We start from the raw sequence: 21,539 nt of genomic DNA, 5'->3' as shown, positions 1-21,539 counted from the left end.
CTCCAGGGGGGGGGGGGATTCTGTCAAGCGGAACTCGGCGTCACGGCCCCTTGATTATCCCGGTTCAGGATGGAGTCCAATCGCCAAAGATTCTGCACATTTCAATATTATACATGTGCAATGTTTGTCAATTCGGACCGAGTCTGTCCTGATTGAAATGGGAAGGTGAAGTGTGATGGCAGGATGCGTCTTGTCCACTTTTTTTTTTTCTCTGTCCCCATTCAGGCAGTTGAGATTAGAACAATTCATTAGCATGTGTGCGCCTCGCTGTGTTTATCAACAGGCGAGAGGGGCGGGAGGCTTCCAAATCACTTCTTCTTCATGTCATCCTCCTTCTCCTCCTCCTCCCCCCCTCTCACGCCGCACCCTTTCTCTCCAGCAGTGGGGGGGGGGGGGCTGCTCATCAATTATTTAACACCCAGATTCATGTAGAATTCTCTAAGAACCTTGTGTGCCAACCCATTGTGCTTCAGTGAATTGATTTAAAACTCATTTGCTTTTGTGTGTGTTTGTGTGTGCGTCTGCGTGTGTGTGTGTGTGTGTGTGTGTGTGTGTGTGTGTGTGTGTGTGAGAGAGAGGGAGCTTAACCTGCCGAAATCAGAAACATTTCCTCTCTCTGCTACGACGACGAGGCACCTTTCTGCAGTAAAATGCCTTTTAATCCCCCACGGAGAAGACTAATGTAGTTATGAGCCCCAATGGGCATTTAGGGCCGTTAATACCATGTAATTGATGTACTGTAAGTGCTAAGAGTGTTTACCACCTCACAACTGTACATGGCTTCTCGTAGTAAACATCCCTGCCTATTAGTCCACACAAAATGTACCACTTTGTGAAAACATGCCTGTGACTTGGAACCTCGTTTTGGTCAACTTACATTTAGGCCACTATTTCGATACAGCACATAGGCCTACTAATCATTATGTAATCTGACAATCAACACTGACCCTGAAATGGTGCTTTTCCATCAAGGAATGAAGCGCAGACAGTAAACAGCTGAGGTGGACAGTGAAGAGAGTGAGTTCCAGTGCATGATGACATTTGGAGCAGCTTGTGAAGCTTTGCATAATAAAATGGACCAAGGACATGATTTTCACCAAAACACCGCCACTGTCAATACAAGACGCTAGTACTCTCCCAATACATGCATACACATAAAGACACACATGCACACAACTGTTTGACTCACCCACTGAGGACCACAATGAAGTCCATGACGTTCCATCCATTCCTGAGGTAGGAGCCTTTATGAAACACAAAGCCCAGGGCGATGATCTTGATCCCAGCCTCCAGACAGAACATCCCGATGAAGTAGGGCTCCGTCTTCTCCTGTAAGAGCGAAGCAGTGGTATCAAGCTCGTACTGAACTGCACGTTGAAGCACCGAGCAGGACGGAGCACGTTTGGGGTTTCTTGAAGATCTCCAGGCTCCATCAGAGAGACTTTAGAATAATCTGTCGATTTCAGCGACTTGACAGAAAAGTGTAGATGTGCGCTTAAGCGTGCAGAAGTGTCCATGTGTGAATGACTCACCAGCCTCTTTGACATTGGGGTCTTGTCCTCTCCGGGAAGGTGCTGCTCCAGAGCCAAGACGATACAGTTGGCGATGATGGTGGTGAGGATCAGGTACTCAAATGGAGTGGAAGGACGGAGTTAAGGAACTTTTTACTGACCCCGTTGAATGTTAAAGTGTGTTCATTTTGAAAGGATGAGGCAGTTTTTGTCATTGGCAACAAATTCCTTTCGAAGAAAAACAGTGACTAATGATTTAGTTGATTACATGTCATCTTAGCATTGACAGTCAGATGGAAATAGTTACCTCTGTATGAAACAAAGCAGAAGTAACTTGCTTGTTATGCGGCTCTGGGCCGCAAACACAGCCGGACGTGGGCAAAACATTACGTGAGGTCACTTGTAACACACACACACACACTGAAGTAACAGAGGGCTTATCGAGGAGGGTTGATCGTTGGCGCCTTAAACGTGATCCCATAAACAGGTTCACCTACTGCAAGCTTCGCTGCCTGCTCTGTGGCACCCCGTGGTGGTTGTTGGTTCAACACCCGCCGCTCTGGGGTTGAGCTAAGCCAGCAATGTGTTCTTTATCAAATGCTCTGTGTGGGCAGTCCCCATTCGGCTGGTTATGTGCAGAAGAGGTGGGAAGGAAGGAGGCTTAAAGCCGCAGAGCGGAGACCAGGAGGGAGAGCGGAAGTGAGAAGGAGGCAGCAGACAACAGAAGGATGAAACAGGCCGGAGTGATAAGGGGGATGACGGCAGATCAGTGAAGACGAGGGTTATTTGAGGTGTCGGAAGCCGGTGGGTGAGGAGGAGGCAATGGAGACCAAATAAGACTGACACGGGACATATCAGTGTTGCACTCGGGGATGTGTGCGCTATGAGAAGCTAAATAAACAAGGCGGACGTAATCTTACTCCCACCCGCCTGCGGGGATTCTAACTTAAACCGAGACGGAGCAACAGATTCGGGGGAAAAAAAAACCCACAGTGGCCATCACCGATGTCCGTGACAGGTATGAAAACAAATAGCAAAGATGGGTTTGATGGCATTATAACTGCCTCAGGGCTAAGGGTGATTTAAACAAAGTAAAACATTTATTTTGATTCCCCTCCTACAATAACAAGCATCCACAGCCGGCCATGTGGCGCTCCGCATTCCCTCAAACACATACGACGCAAACCTATGAGTACCTGCGAAGCCCCATAAACATGCAATAACTTGTTAAAGTAAGGGTTTGATCACTTTGGGAGCAGCAGGAAATGTTTAACTATCACACATCAGGCAGATAAGGAGCTACATTATTTTTTCAAATTAGCATTTTACACCCCAAACAACAAGAATCACGAAAATACAATTTCTTCAAGAAAAGTAAACTACAAAAGGCTATGGGTGAGTGCTATCGTAAACTAGTCAACCAGTCATACACCATTCACTAGCTTTATTTAATTACATTACAGGTCAATTAGCTGACGCTTTTATCAAAAGCGACTTGCATTACACTTTAAACACATGGCTTTTACATTTTGCCCAGGGAGCAATTAGGGGTTGGGTGTCTTCCTCAGGGACACTTCGACTTGTGACATGGGGCAGCCGGGACTTGAACCACCAACCTTGCGGTTCCCAGGGCACCCGCTCTACCCCTTTGCTCCACGACGACCCCCTTAATGCTCATTGCACCTTCCTAGAGCACCGGATAAGGACCATGTTGGCTACACCAAATATAGCATCCTGATGTTACGGATGTTATCTAACCCCAGACATTTCAATACATTATCTCCATGCAATACGGTAAAATTCAACGTCGACTTGGCCCTAATTACACACTCAACAAGTGTCTCGGATCAAAACCCCTCCCGCCTCCTCCGGAGCGTGACGCTGATCATGGATCGTCTACCAGGTTCAGCAGTGAGGCGCTTCGTGAGCAATCCTGTGAGTCACAGTGACGCTGGCGCTCTGCCTCGACTCCTCAAACATGCGTGTAAAAATAGACACCGAGACAGAGTGTGATGCCCTGTGCATCTGTGGATACGCTCAGGCGCAGAGTGTAATCACCGCGTGGAGTTAAATCAACTCTTTTTCCACCCGAGGAACGGAAAGATTGATAAACCACAACATATATTTATATTGCTGTGCTGTTATTCAAACACGCACGGGGTAAAGATGTCGTCGAATGAATGGATTCAACAGAGTGCGGCATCAAACAACGTCCGATGTCTCAACTCCACATCACCTCCACACAGGTGGATGTGCAGTCATAACACCAAAATACAATCGGTTCCTCTACGACTAGTCGTTGCGAGGACCCTAAAGAGAGTTTAAACACATTCCTCTTTTGCATTTTTGACTGGTTTTGTTCAATTTATCTAGTTTTGAAACCAGTGCATGTGTATTATAGTTCAAGGCCAAATTACAAATACTCTCATTTCTTCAGTTACGCTGGTTAAAATGTGAAGAAAACGCAAGCAGCAAGCGGGAACACTGTTTCTTGTAAATAGAGATAAATGAGGAGGACGACTTCAACACACGGGTCATTTCCTTTCTAATCTCCCATTTCCATTTTTCATGTAAGGAAGCGAATTTACAGGGAAATTAATACTCTTCCTCGGGTTAAAACTGGCTTGAGAGACATTTGTCAAAGGATTTGTAACCTTTAATTCACCCTTAATCGAATTAACATTTGTGCACTTCCTGTAAATTCTGGTTAGGCCTAACAAAGATTTGAAATTCACGGTCAGGCCTTTAAAAGAGAAGCTAACCATCCTGTTAAATACTTAAATGTCTAGAAAAAAACTGACAAACCAACCAGCACGTGCCTATTACTGTGTGCACTGATGAATCAAACTATTAAAATCATCTATCAATTATTTACCTTCTCAATGGGAAACATCCCACCGTGGGGGATCCCAATGGGGATCAGACAGGAGGAGCAGCTGTCAGTCCTCATGAGGCCTGCCACACAAGACTCAGGCCGTGGACTTAATAAGCACTTCCTCTTCCCCGCCGGGCCTTGATCAGCCAGACCACAACCTGAGTCAGATATACGCATGCACTCCTTGAGCCACCTCTTCTGAAACGTGTGAGAGAATACCTACTCATGGAAATGCCCAAACAGAGTGTGATATGCTCTCTTAGGCCCACACACAGCACTAATTCCTGAATTGAGCTGCTGTTAATTGAGGAATGAGAAGAAAAAAATGACGGCGGTAAGTTGTTTTGCAGCTCATGGCTGACCTTTTGGAGATGCCCAGCTGAGACAGTGTGTGTGCTTTAGTGTCTCCATTTCTATAAGGACCAATTTGAGTCTCAGATGAGATTAAAAATAAATGCTTGAAAATGTTATTTGATAAATATAAGTATATTCCACAGGGGTTAAAACGCTGAAAACACTGGTTGAGAACCACAGCTTTAAAGGCTATGGCGGTTATTAACACAATAAGGTTCATCTTTAGTTTGAGTGATCAAGGGAAACTGCCAGTTTGTGAAACGGACCAATTAACCTCAAGAATTGATAGAGAACCCCAAAAGTGGCTAAATGCTCATATGTGTAAATGGACAACTGTTTGCTAACAGGTTTGCTATATTAGCTTAAAAGTGCAATGTATTCTTGTACGTCTTCAACCAGGCTAAAGAACATATCCTGCCGATGTCGACTGTATAAACTGTTTGTATCATTGCCAACGTGTGTTTTCATGTGAACAACGTGTGTTGTCGTTTGTGCTTACTCGTGTATTTACCGGTAATTAATCCTCCCACTCCAAACATGACGCACACATATTGAAGAGCCGAACATCACACAGAATGAACCGGCTCAGCTTCAGTCTCCTCAAAACCATATTAGTGAACAGAATGCTATGGGATGTTTATAGTAATGACTAACGATTTGTGGTAGTATATGACAGCACGATCCGACATCATTGCATATAATTCCTGTTAATCAGATACAGTGGAGCTCATTAGATGTAACGAGACACTCCGTCCTCAACCGCACATCAACCTGGAGGTTATTTAGTCTGGCTGCTTTCCTTCTGGTCGCTGCAGCACACATAATATTTGTGTTAGATTGTACTCTGGACACAGAATATGTGCTGGTGAGTGCAAATATACCATCAGCGTTGCTTATGACCGAACCACCGAGGGGACGAAGTAGGATAGGATAACTAACACACACACACACACACACACACACACACACACACAGACGCACACACACACAAACACCTCTTGTTGACCGAAACTCCTCCTGTTTCTATTTTTAATCACCTCTATAGATGGGCGAGCCTGGAGACAATACACAGCGATCAACAATAGGGGCCCACGCGTTCTATTTGCGGTTTTTATTATAATCAACTAGGCCAGTCAGTCAGTCAGAAAGCTGTTGAGCGGAGCAGAACAATAGCAGAGAGGAGGCCACACCTGGCCGGGGCCCCGGTGAGCGGCACAGCGGCAGCACGAACACGCCACCAATGGACGTTTGCCGCCGTCCTCCTCGGGGGCGAAAATAATCATTAGTGCTACATCATGGTTGAAAAGCCATTAAAAGTGGTTAGGCAGCAGAGGTTTGGGGACTGCTACTCCTTGGATTAATAGCATGAGCACAGTGCACAGCGTCGGCCATCGGGTCATGCGAACATTCATAAATGCACCAAGTGCAGCCGGCCGGCTATGTCAACATAACGAGGAGAAGCTCGGATTACAACACACAAAGAGGGGGAGACACTTTTGTTCTCTGGTCTCTGGAAATGATTCCACTATATGTTTACATGTTGGCTGCTATACTAATGAGCACTTCTCCAATTACTGTATAGCACCTGTAAAAAATGACTCGTTGTGGATTACTTTCATCTACTTGATTAATCAACCGGTCGTTGCAGCTCTAGTTGAACTTGTTACATTCACTCTACATTGTCAGCAGGGGCGGTTGTGTTAAAAGACCAACAGAAGGTCCTCATAGCCCTACAAAACCATAAATAGCAAAACTCTTGTGTGTTCTGCTAATAAACATTTCCATTGACATCTCCGCCCCAATATGTAGTTATTATCATTAACCTGAGAAATACCCCGATTGATAATTCCATCCACTTATGGACTTATGATTAAAATGGTAAAATAATGTCACTGGTCTGTTTCACAGTCTGATTGTAATGTTTGTTGTCCTATATTCTACAATTCATAATTCACTGTTGTGCAGTATTGCACTAAATTAAATGAATACACTACCCCCCAAAAATAATGGTTGACTTATTCAAACAGTTCCTGGCGTGCATTCAAATGAGTAACACTGTGTGTGTGTGTGTGTGTGTGTGTGTGTGTGTGTGTGTGTGTGTGTGTGTGTGTGTGTGTGTGTGTGTGTGTGTGTGTGTGTGTGTGCTGTCCATGGTGCTGAAAGAGACATTTGGGGCCCCACACTGAATATAATTTGGTTGTTTAGGGACTTGCCCGTGAAATTGTGTGCACTTGTAGGAATAAAATAAAACGGTTCGTGTTTATTTGTCACAGTTTACCCACCTCAATGATTCACTCCCACACGACTCCTTTCTCCGACGAAGGCGTTTGTATATTTCACACATCACCCGCTTCATTTAAAACATACAGCAGAAGGGGGAAAAAAGGATATGGCCACTCAATGACTTTCTTGGCGTACTTCCTGACCACGTTGTCCTCGCCAAAGATGAAGAGGGACCTGTTGACGGTGAAGCAGTTCTCCCTGACCGGGATGGGGTTGTACAAGGCCATGGTGCGGGCGCGCTGCGCTTTGGTCTGCTTGAAGGCGGGGGAGATGCCACCTGTGGACACGGCCGCCCCATCGCGGTTGCGGTTGCGCTCGGACCCTCCATCACCTGAGCTCAACAAGCCCGGCACGTCGTCTCCAAACCGGGCCATTCTGTCGGGAAGGGAGACGGGGAGAGGAAAGGGAGGTTATAGTCTCCTTGAAAAGGAGGGCGCGGTGCTGCGCTACGGGCGAGCCAGCTGCGGGGTGGCCAGATCCTGACCAGCTTTAGTCCATCGTCAGGTTAATTCGCAAAAAAACGAAAATCCACCACCAAACTCAGTGTTCCTCTACTTCAAAATGGGTTCACGGGTGTGTCTCCCTGGTCGGTCCGATTTGGAGGCGCTCGCCGATTTCAAGTGCGCTCTGCGTAAATCAAAAGGACACCGATCCAAAAAGTAATTCAATTCCGCCTCGTTATACAATCCGTCGTCTTGAATGAAGCCGGGGGAAAGGATTCATTTCCCAGTTTATGATTCACATCCAACACACTCATGTCTTTGAGAGAGGCGGCAACAGGTCCCGTCTTCAGCCATCCTCAGTCCGCTGAGCGTCACGCACGAGCGCAGGCGGATCCAAGGGGTTCTGATAATTACTGGCAGCAGTTCTCAGACCACATCACCTCTGCCTCCTCTTCTCCCGATGACCACCTACCACAAGAACATCCTATACTACCGCTATCACGACCGGAAAAAAATGAAGAAAAAAACTTTGGCATTTTCCAACCCCCCCCCCGCCCGAAATGACAAAGCAAACGGGAAACTATGTGTCACGTGCATCGGAAAAGAAAAGCCTCCATGAGTCTTGTTTGCATTGGGGGAAGCGAAAGAAGTGCATCCACCTTCTCCACCGCGCCGTTTGGAGCAGAATGAGAGCGGCGTCTCCGCCACATGCTCCTCTTCATAACCTCCCACGTGCACTTTAGCAGATTCAGTTAACAAACCACGCGTTAAACGTACAGAACGTGACAAACAGAGTTGACAAAGTCATGATCAAAACCAATAATTAGGATTAAACCAACAAAATTGAACATTTGGCAGCTTGTGAACCTTTTTAGTTATTTGAGATACCAGGAGCAGTGGTGACTTAATGTGTCTGCTGTAAATGTGGGTGAAGTAAAAATCTACTTTGGGATGAGCTTTTTGGAGTGAGTGGTCAGCATAGCAACATTATACCGTTTGAAGAGGGGACATGCTGCAGTAGTAAACACCTGTTGCAAACAGCAGCCATGCAGCATCTTTGGCTAATTACAGTGTTCACAGCCTATTAATGGCTAGTGCCGCTGTGTGCTGGTTGTAAGTGATCATATCAACTCTAAGGAGGAGGAGGAAAGCTTTTCCCAGGGAAGAGGATGGGGTGAGAGTGTGGAGTTAAAATGTTACATCTGTCAGATCTGAGAAAATGTACATGAATCAATGAGGAAAATTGGCTGAAAGAGGACAAGACTGATAGTATTTTATGCGTTAAACCAATGATAAAACCAATGATGAATTTATTCTACAAACAGGTTTCTTCTTCCTGTGTGCTTTGTGCAAAAAGCAGCACGCTGACACACATAATAATGATGCTAACATCTCAGTTAGCATTTTAAGAAAAGCATAGAGTTAAAAGAACCTCCGATAAAGTTAATGTCATTAATTTGCAGATATTTGATCATAAGCCAACGCCTTTGGTCAAACACAAATGTTCAGGGTCATCTGTAACACAGCTATATAATAGTTGTAGAGTGATCTGACTCAAAGCCACAGAGAATTATTTTTGACATCTATCCCATGGATGTTGAGATAAACAGAGTGTGAAGCAAAATTCGAAAGTAAAATGAAGGTGGAAGTAAGATTCACAAACTGATGTTTATGGAAACCAACGTCAAACGGGAGGATGAGATCACCACGGCGCCGACAATGATGGGTGATTTTGTGATGGTGTGATGAAGGCAGTGATCAATGGTGTGTGGCCTCCAACTCATTAGAGCTCCAACACATTATGGACGTTAAAAATAGAACACATAACAGACAGATCTCTGACATCTCCTCATTATAAGTGATGAGAATAGAAGTACAAAGTGTCCCACAACGGTCTCCTCCATTTGGGAGGGGGGAAAAAAATGTTTAAAGATCACGTTTCCCTCGCTTTTTGTTATTTCGATCCCAGCTAAGTGCGATGGAAATGTGACTTCAACCACTTCCTCTGTGCAGCGGTGATGCCATTACAGAGAGCAGAGTAGCCGCGGCTCGCTGGCTGAGAGGTGAGGAGTGAATTATGGTAATTAGGCGTTAGCAATAGGGATGATTAGGGTGGATGGACAATGGTTCCTTCAAGGGGAAAAAAGGCGGAAAGCAAGTCGGTGGAGTCTCTTTGTTGTCTATGATGCTTTGGGTTTCTTTAATAAAAAGAGTTTTTTTTTTTGAAGGACTACAACTGAAATACAACTTTAAAGTTTTTGCTGGAAGGTTCAGATCAACCAATCATCACTGGCCACCTGGACAATGTTTGTTTTAGAAAATATCTATAGTGAAGCACACTTTATAAAGAGCTTACAAGCTGTAACTAAGGATCAATGTATAAGTCATTGATTGCAATAGTTTTAGGGTTGCAATGTTCCTCTGTTGTTCATCCTTGGTGTGAAAGGTTAATAATCCATTAATAAAATCACTTTCTAATAAGGATTTTGATCTGCAGTTATGAATATCAATGAGTCCTCCACTGAGTCATTGGAGAGATAAGGCAAGTGTCATACTGGCGGAGGATTTTTGACAACCTGTCAACCTAAAAGTTGTTGTAATCTTATCAATGCAAAAATACAAAACTCAAAATGTGTCAGTTTGTCAATATTTTAATTTTTAAGAGTATATTAATGGAGGATGTGATATACAATTTTCACGACATGATTATTGTGTCCAGAAAAATTAACTAAATGAATTAAATAAAGATATTATCGTGGTGTCAAAAAATGTGTTTGAAAAAGTCTGTAACCTCTATAATATATCGAAGAGGTGCAGTATTTGGTTACCAAAACAACTCCTACAGCTGCAGGTGAAAGTTGGAAAGGACAAATCACATTTTTTGAAGGATAAAAACTAATATTTCTCAGGACTGTGAAATACAATACAGCTAGAACATATCTAGCTGTATAGTGCTCTCTGTACTTCTGTACTATATTAGTGGAGATAATGTGTTGTTAGTGTTGGAGTATATTCTCCTGGCTGTAAGAGATGTCTATCTTGCAAAAACCAACGAACCCCAGGTTACCACGGTGACTTGCTGTCGTGACAACAGGTCGACAGTCCCGGCTTCGTTAATGGGACTTAGTGACACAGGACTGTGGCGAGAACAAAGATTTCAATTTATAAATAGAGCGAGTGAACCTGGCATGCTGGTGTATTTGAAACCTGGTTATTATCAGGCTCTTCGCCTAATAGCGCTGTAACTAAATTAGCTTCTCAACCCCGAGGAGAAGAACAGTCACATGAAAGCCCACATGTTAATTCACGTCGCACGTGTTCGGTTGTCATGTGAACGTTTGCCGCCAACATCTTTCCATCGAGCCATTACTACGGCAGACAAGACCAGAAAGGCCAATCTGTTGTCTGTGCACGTTGATTCATCAAGGCTTTAATCAACAAACTGAGCAACGATCAGCTTCAGAAAGGTGCAGACGACTTTGGTTTCCTGACCGCCAGCCAGAAAGAGCAGCAGCAACACGCACACTGTGCAGTGTGGCACATACAGTTGGAACTGTACAGAATGTAAAAGACATGGCGTCCAGAGTAAAGACAAATCTGCTTTTACAAAGAGGTTTACACAACTTTGCCTCTTCAAGGATCTTATAAATCCATTTTGCATGAAACAAACGTGCCTTCACGTACCCCATTTGAGAACCACTGATCTGAGTTGTCGGTGCAAGTTTTCAACGTGGCCAAAATTCAGTGAAGTTCAGATTTTACATATTGTCCAAAGTACGTAACACAATCTTTGGGTAAGAAGTGATGTGCAACTTTCTGTACATTTGCACCTGCTCCTTAGGGCAGATATTTTAATACAGAAAAACAGAAAAATAAATGATCACCTCTTAACTTTCTTGTTATTTGCATGATTATATATGTGTGCAATGATATGAAATAGGCCGTGCAAACTCAACACAAGACACTCCTTCAACCACAGCGCTCTTACAAAGGCCACAAAACGCACCATAAATTAGCTGCAAACAGTGCGAAAACGTTCAAATACTGAGACGTTTTTCATTGTGCCTCAACATGCAAAGGCGTCAATCCAATTAAAATGGCCCGCACAGAAACGGCACGCTGACAAATAAAGTAATTTGTCAACCACAAAATAATCAAAACACGTCAAACAAATAAATGGGAGCCATCGGTAAAGGGGGGTGAATAATGTGAACTGCCCTCAGACTCGCAGGCCTGACACAACGTGTGTGCGTCACCACGAGCACAGGTGTGTCCCCTGTCACTGATTAGTTCAAACAGGTCTGCAGCCCCGGAGCCAGAGAGCACCAGAGAGCACCATGAACCCAGCGCGCAATCGGGGCCGTCACACAATTTATTCAATTTACAGAAATGCACCTGCACGAAGGATAACCGGTTCACGCCGTCTGTCTGTGAGGCTGATGGATGCTGCCGCTGAAAGTCTGAATTACGGATAAATATTGAGTTAGAAAAGACCTGATCATCCTGGCAAATGTAAAAACGCAATATTTCCTGTAGAAAATGTGCTTGAAGCGCAGTTGGAGACGTGGATGAGCCCATTGGTCGAGCTGCTCAAACAACTGTATTCAATCTAACTAGTTAAGAGTAACTAAAAACTATTAGAGTATTACTCTCCTCCAACAACAGCTACTTATCTGTAGTGGCCGTATACGTCAAGTGCTATGATGTAATTTATCTACTTGTATGTGTATCATGTGATGCTAAAAAAAAGAAAAAGAACAAAGTAAATCTACGAAGTTGCCCAATTTAACCGCTGTGCTGGGTCACTGTGCCATCGGCCAGACCCCAGAATTCAACATGACACCCGAAAGCTCCGCCCGAACAGAAGGACACAAAAGCCAGAGCTATTGATGTGCTAAGATGAAGGGACTGGGAGACCGGACTATATTTAGCTTCATTGAGATGTTAATGGTTTGGACCATGAGAGCACTTTTGTGCATGTGTGAGCGAGTGTATGTGTGGCTCAGCATGTGTCCGGGTGTGTGTTAACAATGAGCTCTGCAAGAACCACAAAATGAAGTTCCGGGCTTCACGTTGGAGACCTTGATCATAGAAAATGGGAATAATTACAATTGGGCGTGGCAGAATCAATAGTTGTCCGTTTGCAAGGACGTTGCATGGAAATAGCAGCAATGCCGCTTGCTTTCTTGGCCTGAATCAATCTCTCGCTCTCTCACTCTCGACCCAACCCAGATTTCTGCCCACGACTGTTGTCTTCCTCCTACTTGTTTCCTAGCAACTGATCTGACATGCCCCTATTCTCCGTGCTGATAATTTGTCGCCGTAACCCTAGATTTTATGGAATAAGCTATTTAAATCCCTGTTCCCCAAGCAGGGCTGAGTTATGATCGTTGTCTCCAAGCGAACGACCCCGGTACACGCATGTTGTTAACCTGGTTTCAGTTTGGAGAGGTCGATGCAACAGTTAGACAGTGAAGGGTGTGCTAAAATCATCAACCAGGTAACAAAACAAGCATCAACGCAGACATTTTTATGACTGTCTGAGATATTACATCAATTTAAGCTACTTAATTTAGAATTTTGCAACATTATTAACTAATTAGCTGGGTCTTTGGCCGTGTAATGAATCCTCTGTGGTGAACTGTTGACTTTCATTATTGAAAAATGTTGCCTAATGTTTGTCTCTCTGGTACAACATCCCAAAAAATCTTGAATGTGAATATCATTGTGGGGCCACTTAGGTTTTAGCATCTAGATCCATTATAGCGCAGGGGAAGACACTTACAGCTAATATTTATTGTTTAAAACACCAAAGATGCTTCTGTATGTTAGTATGAAACTAATTCATATGTGTACTAACACAACTATGACATTATGTACCCTAAATCATGTCTAATGCTGCATATTTGCTGAATAGTCAAATGTGATGGAAGATGCTATTGCTAAGCAGTTATCTCCATCTAGTGACAAACAGACGTATTACATTATTTAATGTACAAAATTAAATTCCCAAATCTCTGTTTTCTGTTTGGATATTGGCAGTTCAACCAATTGAGAGGACAATGTCTTACAATTGATTGTACTGCCTGATAACTGTAAAATGTAAGAATATGTATGTTTATGTAACAGTGGCCTCAGTTGTTTTTTTATTTAGCTCAGTCTGCCCCTCAGCTGCTGTTTACTGCGCCTCCTCACTCCCCCAGGCCCATGATGGATTTCCAAGGAACTATCCAGACCCGCCTCTCTCCTTCCATCCACCGGAAGCCCTCAGGACCCCCAAATTACGCTCCACAGTAATAACATTAACCCTAATCATTTAAATACTTTTGTGATTTCCCTTTTTACAATGCAAGCTTTTGCTATGAGGGTACAATTTATTATTATTTATTGTACAAACAACACATGTGAAAAAACCTTAAAAAGGGAGGAAAACATGCATTTTCAGAATAAGCCCCTTGAACTGTAGTTTTATTGTTCAACGTAAATAATACTTTAGGAGACCTTTTTCACTCCAGGTTTCAGCAACACAGTGCAAAACAAACGGTGGGAAGCAGGTGGGTTAATCAAGAAAAGCCAGGAATAAGCCTGCCAGTCGTAAGCAGATGGTTGACACTTTACTCACATTACTGAGACTTTCTCGGCGGACACTGATTGGCTTGAATTTTCACTCTACAGGACAGACTTTCCCCACATCATTACCTAATGGCTTCTTAAGTGGCAGCTGCTCTGGTCTGGAGAACACACTGTGCAGACGAGCTCGACTGAAGCTGCAGTGAATCACTAAGACTGTGGATTACGAGTGGCCTCTGGAGGGCAAAACCACGCTCATCCAACAAGCATCGTGGCTTGAGATGAATAAAATGAAGCAATGATTCATCAGCTCTTTGTGTGTTTGCAGTCTCAGCCACTGCTTCTCTCCATCGATGTTTACGCGTGCCAGATCCAACTCCAAAAAGAGCTTTACATATGCGATATGTCCCCCTTGTTCTCATTGTGCATCTGCTCGAATAATTCGGGAAAATCCGTCTAAATCACTCCCTGTCTTTGACAAATCCTTCCGGTTGGATTATGATGCCCGCGTTTACCCATTTATTTTAAACGGCATCATCGTACAAACTGATGATTACTCCACGGGCTACAACATCCATGTGTCTTATGAATGCATGAATGAGTTCTCAGCAGCTCCACTAGAGGTCACAGACACCACGTTGAGGCAGTAGTTGGCTGCCACGTTGGATATTGATGATGACTCAGTTTGCTTACCCAGCAGCCTTCTACCCATTTGTAATACATACTACCCTCCTGGAGCAACATAAGTCACATAGCTGCAGCGTTTGGGCTCCCTCTGGTTTTGAGAGCTGTGGAATGGATGTGATGAATATCTCGCTCACACGTTTTGGGGCGGGTCTCTGGCTTGTTTCCCTGCATAGGTCGCCATCAAAAGTTAATGTGGGTGTCGTGATGCTGGCCACATATTCCAACCCACTACCAAATTGTAATGTCACAATAGGGCGGCCAAAAAAGGCTATTAGATACAGCTAAGGCCCTCGTGATAAGCCCATTTGGCTTGAAAGCATCAGTGACTGAAATAAATCCTGTTGTACTACAAAGGTATTATTTGCTCCAATAAGCTAACAGCATTGAACTCTCGGAGCACATCACAATCATCTTTGATATTCAAATCTGGAGCTTTGAATAAACGAACGGGAGTGAATTCAAGGTCTATGGCGGGGCGCACATGCATCCCCTTTAGTGTCAGGGCTTTAATGTTGAAAGAAGCACATGACAGCTCAGCTAGTTTGAGCGTACGCGCACACACATGAACATGCAGACTTACCCCACACACACACACACACACACACAGTGGGGGTAAAGTCAGTATTAAAGTTTTGTTCTGGAGTGGTGAAATGAACCTTAATACAGTTCTAAATCCTGACAAAATAATGAATTATAACATTTTTGCCAAACAGGCAGTAATGTTTTTTATTTGCAGCATTTTCATGAGAAATAATATTTTCTGAAATGTGATATGATTGTAGTTGTCAGGGTTGGGTAGGAAGGTAGGAATCAAACGCAGACGTTGAAAGCAAAAGGACTTTAATAGTCAAAAAGGCAAAAGCAAAACGCCAACAGGCAAAAACACACACACAAACCGGGGGAAAAGAGGCAGGCAGGAAAGCGGAACATCAAGACGATATACAGGAACATCCGTGACTAAGGACAATGACTCCACAAACGAAAAACAACGCACACTGCTTAAATACACAAGGGAGGTGCAGGTGATTGGACACAGGTGGAAACAATCCGACAATCACAGGGGATGACAGGACCAGGCAGGAAGTGAAGTTACCCGGGGACACGAGTGGCAGAAAACTACAAAATAAGACAGGAAGTGCACCACACCGTGACAGTAGTTCTAGATTTATAACTTCACCTTTTTGCAACTTGACAATCAAAGGTTGAATAACTTCCTGCCAGAACCAATTTTAAGTGTGTGTGTGTCTTTGGGAGGTTAAAGGTGTAACTTCTCTGGCCAAACATCATTACATGAGGGTGTTTTATTTGTATGTGTTGGCAGGGCCCATTGCTTCCTGTGCAAAATGGTTTAATACCAAAGGGCAGAGTGGGAGGTCAACACAGAGTGCTTCTTTTCCTGGCAGAAGCTGAAAAGCGAACCAGCCTCTCAGAAAAATGTATCTTTCCAGCAACGTTAATCTGTTTCAGTCAGTAAATCAAGGTAAATAATGATCTAACATGAATCAGTTCCTATTTTGACAGGGGTTGATAGGCTGCTTCTAAGTCAATAAATAATGGATTCTTAATCAAGTGTTCCAATGATCTGAGAAACATGGATCTCGCGCTGTGTTCCTCACAAGGTTTTCTCCTTTAATTTCCAGAATTACAGTCAATACCTAGCTTCACTTCTTCAGACCTTTCTCACACAGAAATAACATGAAAATTCCATAAAACACAGAGCCAATACATCATTTCAAGACATTGCTCGAAGCAAGTGAGTTCAGCAGATCTATCATCTTATTAATTATTAAACAGACAATAAATGTGAGAAGTATCTGCGAACCATACTCATTTATAGTCCTGTTTTCGGTCTCTGCCCATCTGAGTGGGAATGTTCAATAGTAAATGAGAAAGCGGGCGGCTGTCGTGGAGTGTTGAATGGGACGACCGGAGGCCATATTTCAAGGTCCCTCAGGATACGTCGCTGGTGTTATTTAGCAGAGCACGAGCCCAGAGATGCATGGCAGTAACATTTAGTGCTGGGATACTGAAAGAATTGGGAACATGCAAAGGGAGCATGGAGATGATCTCGACATCTTAAAGATAAAGTGCCACAATCGCTTGAATGGACTTTGTTGACTCCCAGATAATGAATGATAATGACTTTTGGGATGTTTGAGTTCCATCGTATCACAAAAGGATTTGTGGTTTGGGTATAAACAGCTATTGTGACGTCCCCCTAAAGAGGAAATGTAACCACTTTGGTGATATCTTCATCATCAGGTTAATTTTTTCTCCAATACTTTTATGTCCAAATGTCTGCAAATATAATCAGATTCTGCTCAGTTCTTAGCCCTGATTAGCAACTATGCTAAAACACTAAACTAATATGTGGATTGTGAAGTATTCTTACTAAACATAAGCATTGTTAGCTTTGTCAATGCTGCTATGCTAACGCTGGCATTTAGCTGAAACCATTTTTACCTTTACTGATAGTGACAACAGTCTTTTGGCAGGTACGTGGGGACAATGAGAGGGAGGGGTGGCATTTCGACAAAGGTCAATATAGTGGCATTGTGATAATACAATACGACAATAAAGTATATGCTATTTTTAAACACAACTGTATTTCATCAATATTGTCTTGAAGTTGATCATCAAAACCAACGAGGACAAAGACTACGCCACAATCAGAGCAATCAATTATCAACGCTATTAAATCGATAATAAATGACAACATATAAGAACAAAACTGAGTTTCATATTACTTCCCTCTGTATCAGTCTCTTTTTGCTGCACTTCCAACTGCCATCCCGTCAATGTCTCTATTCTAAACCCCGGAGCCAAATTTAGCCAAACTCAGACGCCATCACCGACTGACATATCCGACAGCTTGGTAACTCATGATCTCTCTCCATCTCTGTGATGGTCATCAACAGTGTCAGTTTGCTGGTTTGCCATCCAAACACGGGAAGACAGACGGAGAGAGAGCAGAATGTGAGGCTGGACGCGAGGTGCAGTGTATCGCTTTATCACTTAATGAGAGGCGCGCCGTCTTCATCCCCGTACAAAACAAATACATCCTCGCCGCAAAACAAATATGCCAGCTTGAATGAACAAAAACATTATTATGGAGCGAGCAAGTGAGCAAACATTACCTCCCCTCACCTCGTCACATATTCTCCCTCAATAACATTGCCTTCTCCGTTCTGCATATTGTTTGACAGACACATGGTTTTGTGCCGCTGAATGTGGCTTTTCAGCATGTCATCATCAATAATTCACTTATGACAAACAGCTCTGACATTTAAACTGCGCTGGGTGTCTGTCTGACACAGAGAGGGAGAGACAATAATGAAGGAGAAGGAGACGCGTACGAGGAGAAGCAGATTATAAAGAGTCAGGTGGCTGGCCTGGTAAACTGTCAAACCCTGAGTAGTAAAACATTGATGGGAGAAGCAAAGATGCCTAAGATGACCTTTTCAGAAATCCTCCATTGACCTCGGACTGAGTAACTGTAGCTCGGAGCTACGAGTGCCGTCGCGCAATTGGTATAGATGAGCGAACAGGTTTTTATGACATTTAGATTGCATGCCTTGATGCCCATTCATGGCTCTGTTTGAAACATCAATCACACACTCACGCAGTCTTTGGGAGAATATGTGAATGACCAAGATTGTAAATCTTAGAGTCTTCTCTCCTGAATATCTGTCCGACAAGCAGCTCAACAGGTTGACGAGGAACCAAAGGTGTGAGGCCATGTGTGCAGGCGATGTTTCAGAGCTCACGCTTTGTTGGCGGACAAACACTGAGCGATGCAGCCAGATTCAAACTTAATGTAAATGCATATTTTATCTAATTTATGTAGTATCTTTCCAGATTGATAACATTATAACCATGACCTTGTGACTACAACAAGGGTTTGCAGCTAGGTAGCAGCTCTGCTCTGCCTTGAGCAACATAAAAAATCTTAGCTTAGCATATTAGCATACAAACATATAGCTTTAAGTACAACCATAAGGCTCTTAGAAATGTCTTCTGCAAGTATCTTGGTAAAAAATAAAGTATTGGTGCTGCCAGTAGACTGGAATGAAGGGATCACCAAAGTGATTACAATTCACCCAGAGGAGAACTATCACATTACAAAAGCTTCATGAAAAACCAAGCCAACCAAGACATTTCACTGAAACCGCAAATGTAATCCTCATGCCGACGCTGAAGAAACAGTCACAAGATCACCGAGTTCGGCAGGGTTCATCCTTTGAGGACCGGGACATGCCTGTATAAGATATCATGTGAATTGATATACAAACATTCATGGAGGCAAGCCGCTTGCAAAATAAAAAGCCATTTGGTTATGGCCCTGCTACACCCAGTTGGTCTCAGTTGGTCTCCCACAAAAAAATTAAAATAAACCCAAACCATGTTCTTTGTACCGGTGGAAAAATAATGAGGCTTGTGCCTGGCGCCTTAACAAAAACACTGACACTGTGTGCTCCGATCCGGTTGTGATCAGTACAAATAATGGTCACATACTGGGTCCAAGTCTATAAACACACCCCTGCCGAGAATAGCGCCAACAAGACCTGGGCGTACAGCCGTGCAGAGATAACCACTGACATCACAAAGTACTGTACATACAAACACAGCAAGCGCACGACGGCTGCAGCAATGACTGTGGTGCCAGAGTCGTCATGTTTCATCTGTGACCTCTGAGGCCTGCAGCACATCACCTGTGAAGCATTATGTGAATTGTTGATTTAACATCCCTAAATATCAGTCTTTACTGTGCTGAGTCTTATTTGTGTGTGCGTGTGTGTGTGTGTGTGTGTGTGTGTGTGTGTGTGTTGCCGGTCCGCATGGCAGCCAATTAACTACAATCACACACAGACAGTATGTCAGGCTGAAACAAATTAAATGCAGAACAAAATGTTCGGGGCCAATTGTGAATGTGGTGTCATATTTTCTCTAAACAAAGACAAATGAGCTTCTGATCTGGAGCAGAGAAATGTGGCCAGCAATATGAAGGAGTGTTTAACTGGTTGGAATTATTCGCTTTTGCTATGCAACCCAAGTCAATTTTATTTATATATCCAAATATCCCCCATTGGCCTCGAGGAGCATTGAATGGGCGCAATAGATAAATAAAACAAAATGTGTTTATGTGTTAATGTTTGTCCTCGAGCTGGTTCCACCTCACAAAGTTAAACAAACTTCTAATAAAACATTCATTCAATTATTTTTTTAAATATGAAATCTGAATGAACTTTCCCACCTTAACGCAGAGGTTTTCTCAACACCTTTCAAGAGAAAGAAAGTGCCATTTAAAGAGACGCAATTGTATCGTGACCGCAGTCAGCTTCTTGATGTCGCTTTCATCCGTTTGCTGTGAATGTGTGCCGACACAGTGTGAGTGCACTCAAACAGACGAGTTGTTCAGTGTAAAAGATGACGAGCACCCAATGCAGGCGTGGCGTTGGACCCAGAGGACTAGAAATCAATGCAACTCAAGAAACTAATACTCCAGTGCACATGCACACAAATTACAACCAGCTGTTCCCAGAATACATTAAAAACGTATCTTGCGCTCTATCCACATGCTGTCACTTGGAAACTGTCCCGCTCTTCTGTTGAAAAGTATTCACTCTTCCTTTCCCTCGGAAAATAGACAGTTTGTATATGAAACACAGAGACACACACAGCGCCAAGGTCAAATAGAGACCAAAACATTTGTAGTGCCGTCCTCTATTTATGACCAGAGACTACTGATATTGTTGAAATGCCAGATCCCTTCAGTTTGATTACTGTCATTAGGGCCACGCTGAGGCCACGTCTAAGTACTGTTATTTCATCGAGCACTTCCGAAAGGATGTTTTCATCCAGACTGCCACGTGTCAAAATTCACACACCAGAAAACAGACAAACACAAAAACGTTGAATCCTTGCCAAGGCACCAGAATCTGAGGCCTAATTGCTTGATTTATTTGCTGTTTCAACATTTCTTTCAAGCAGAGCTGTGTGATATCAAACGTCGAAAGATAAGACAGGAGACAAAGTGTGTGGCTCAAAGTGTCTGTACTCCTCATTCACCACACAAAGGGTTTAGAATGAAACAACACTTTCAGTTGTCCTGTGTTTCGTTTTTCCCCAGACGCAGGGGGGTTCGGGGAGTGTGAGCACAACGATCACAAAACGTTTATTTGAGAGAGTATGTTTCTATGTCTGCGGCATGAAATACGAAATGTTGGCGTGAAACTGGTGCAAGAAGGGTCACAAAAGTTCATCCTCTGGGGACCATTAATTGTTTCAAGCAATACTAACCAGAATTTTGGCCCAACAAAGACAACTGGGAAAATAGAATAAATAAGACAGTGAGAATTGTCTCCAAGGAGTGATAAACGTCCACAGCAACGTTGTCCAGACACACGTGATGGTGGCGCTACATGACCGGTTATGGGGGGGCAACGGTATAACGTAGAAGAAGTGGTGACTACAAACCTCCATTCATGATTGTATTGCACTTATCCAGCACTTTTATGTATCTTGCTGAAGGCTAAAGGGACAAACTGAGTTCTGAACTGAATATAATATTACCATGACCTCTGCTGATTGCTTGGAAAAAACTCACATGAGCTTTCTTTTTTTTTTAAATAACATAATGACCTTGTTTTGAATTACAAAAGCAGGTGCACACTTTGGCTCAGGTGCAACATCTCATTATCTCTCCTGCTGTCAGGTGGCCGTGGGTTTGTTGCTAAGTGGCCCTGAGAGGTAGATGTTCATGGTTGTAACGTAGCCTGACTCACTCTGGTCATCGTCCCCTCAGCGGATGAAGTG

At 43.5% G+C, this 21,539-nt stretch overlaps 1 protein-coding gene across 3 annotated transcripts in view; it reads right to left on the bottom strand.

Moving 5' to 3' along the window:
- The window catches only part of cacna1ea (calcium channel, voltage-dependent, R type, alpha 1E subunit a), a 69,533-nt gene that overhangs the window by 39,255 nt on the left and 8,739 nt on the right, over positions 1–21,539 (bottom strand). For all 3 annotated transcript variants that reach the window (XM_078108437.1, XM_078108438.1, XM_078108439.1), the window contains exons 3-5: positions 7,133–7,398; positions 1,533–1,639; positions 1,190–1,329 (exon numbers count right to left, since the gene is read on the bottom strand). In XM_078108437.1, the coding sequence (XP_077964563.1) occupies positions 1,190–1,329; positions 1,533–1,639; positions 7,133–7,398 (513 nt within the window). The remainder of the gene's footprint in view (positions 1–1,189; positions 1,330–1,532; positions 1,640–7,132; positions 7,399–21,539) is intronic.

Source organism: Gasterosteus aculeatus, chromosome 8, assembly GCF_964276395.1.
Source record: "Gasterosteus aculeatus chromosome 8, fGasAcu3.hap1.1, whole genome shotgun sequence".
Classification (NCBI taxonomy): domain Eukaryota; kingdom Metazoa; phylum Chordata; class Actinopteri; order Perciformes; family Gasterosteidae; genus Gasterosteus; species Gasterosteus aculeatus.
This window is presented reverse-complemented; position numbering and strand designations above follow the sequence as displayed.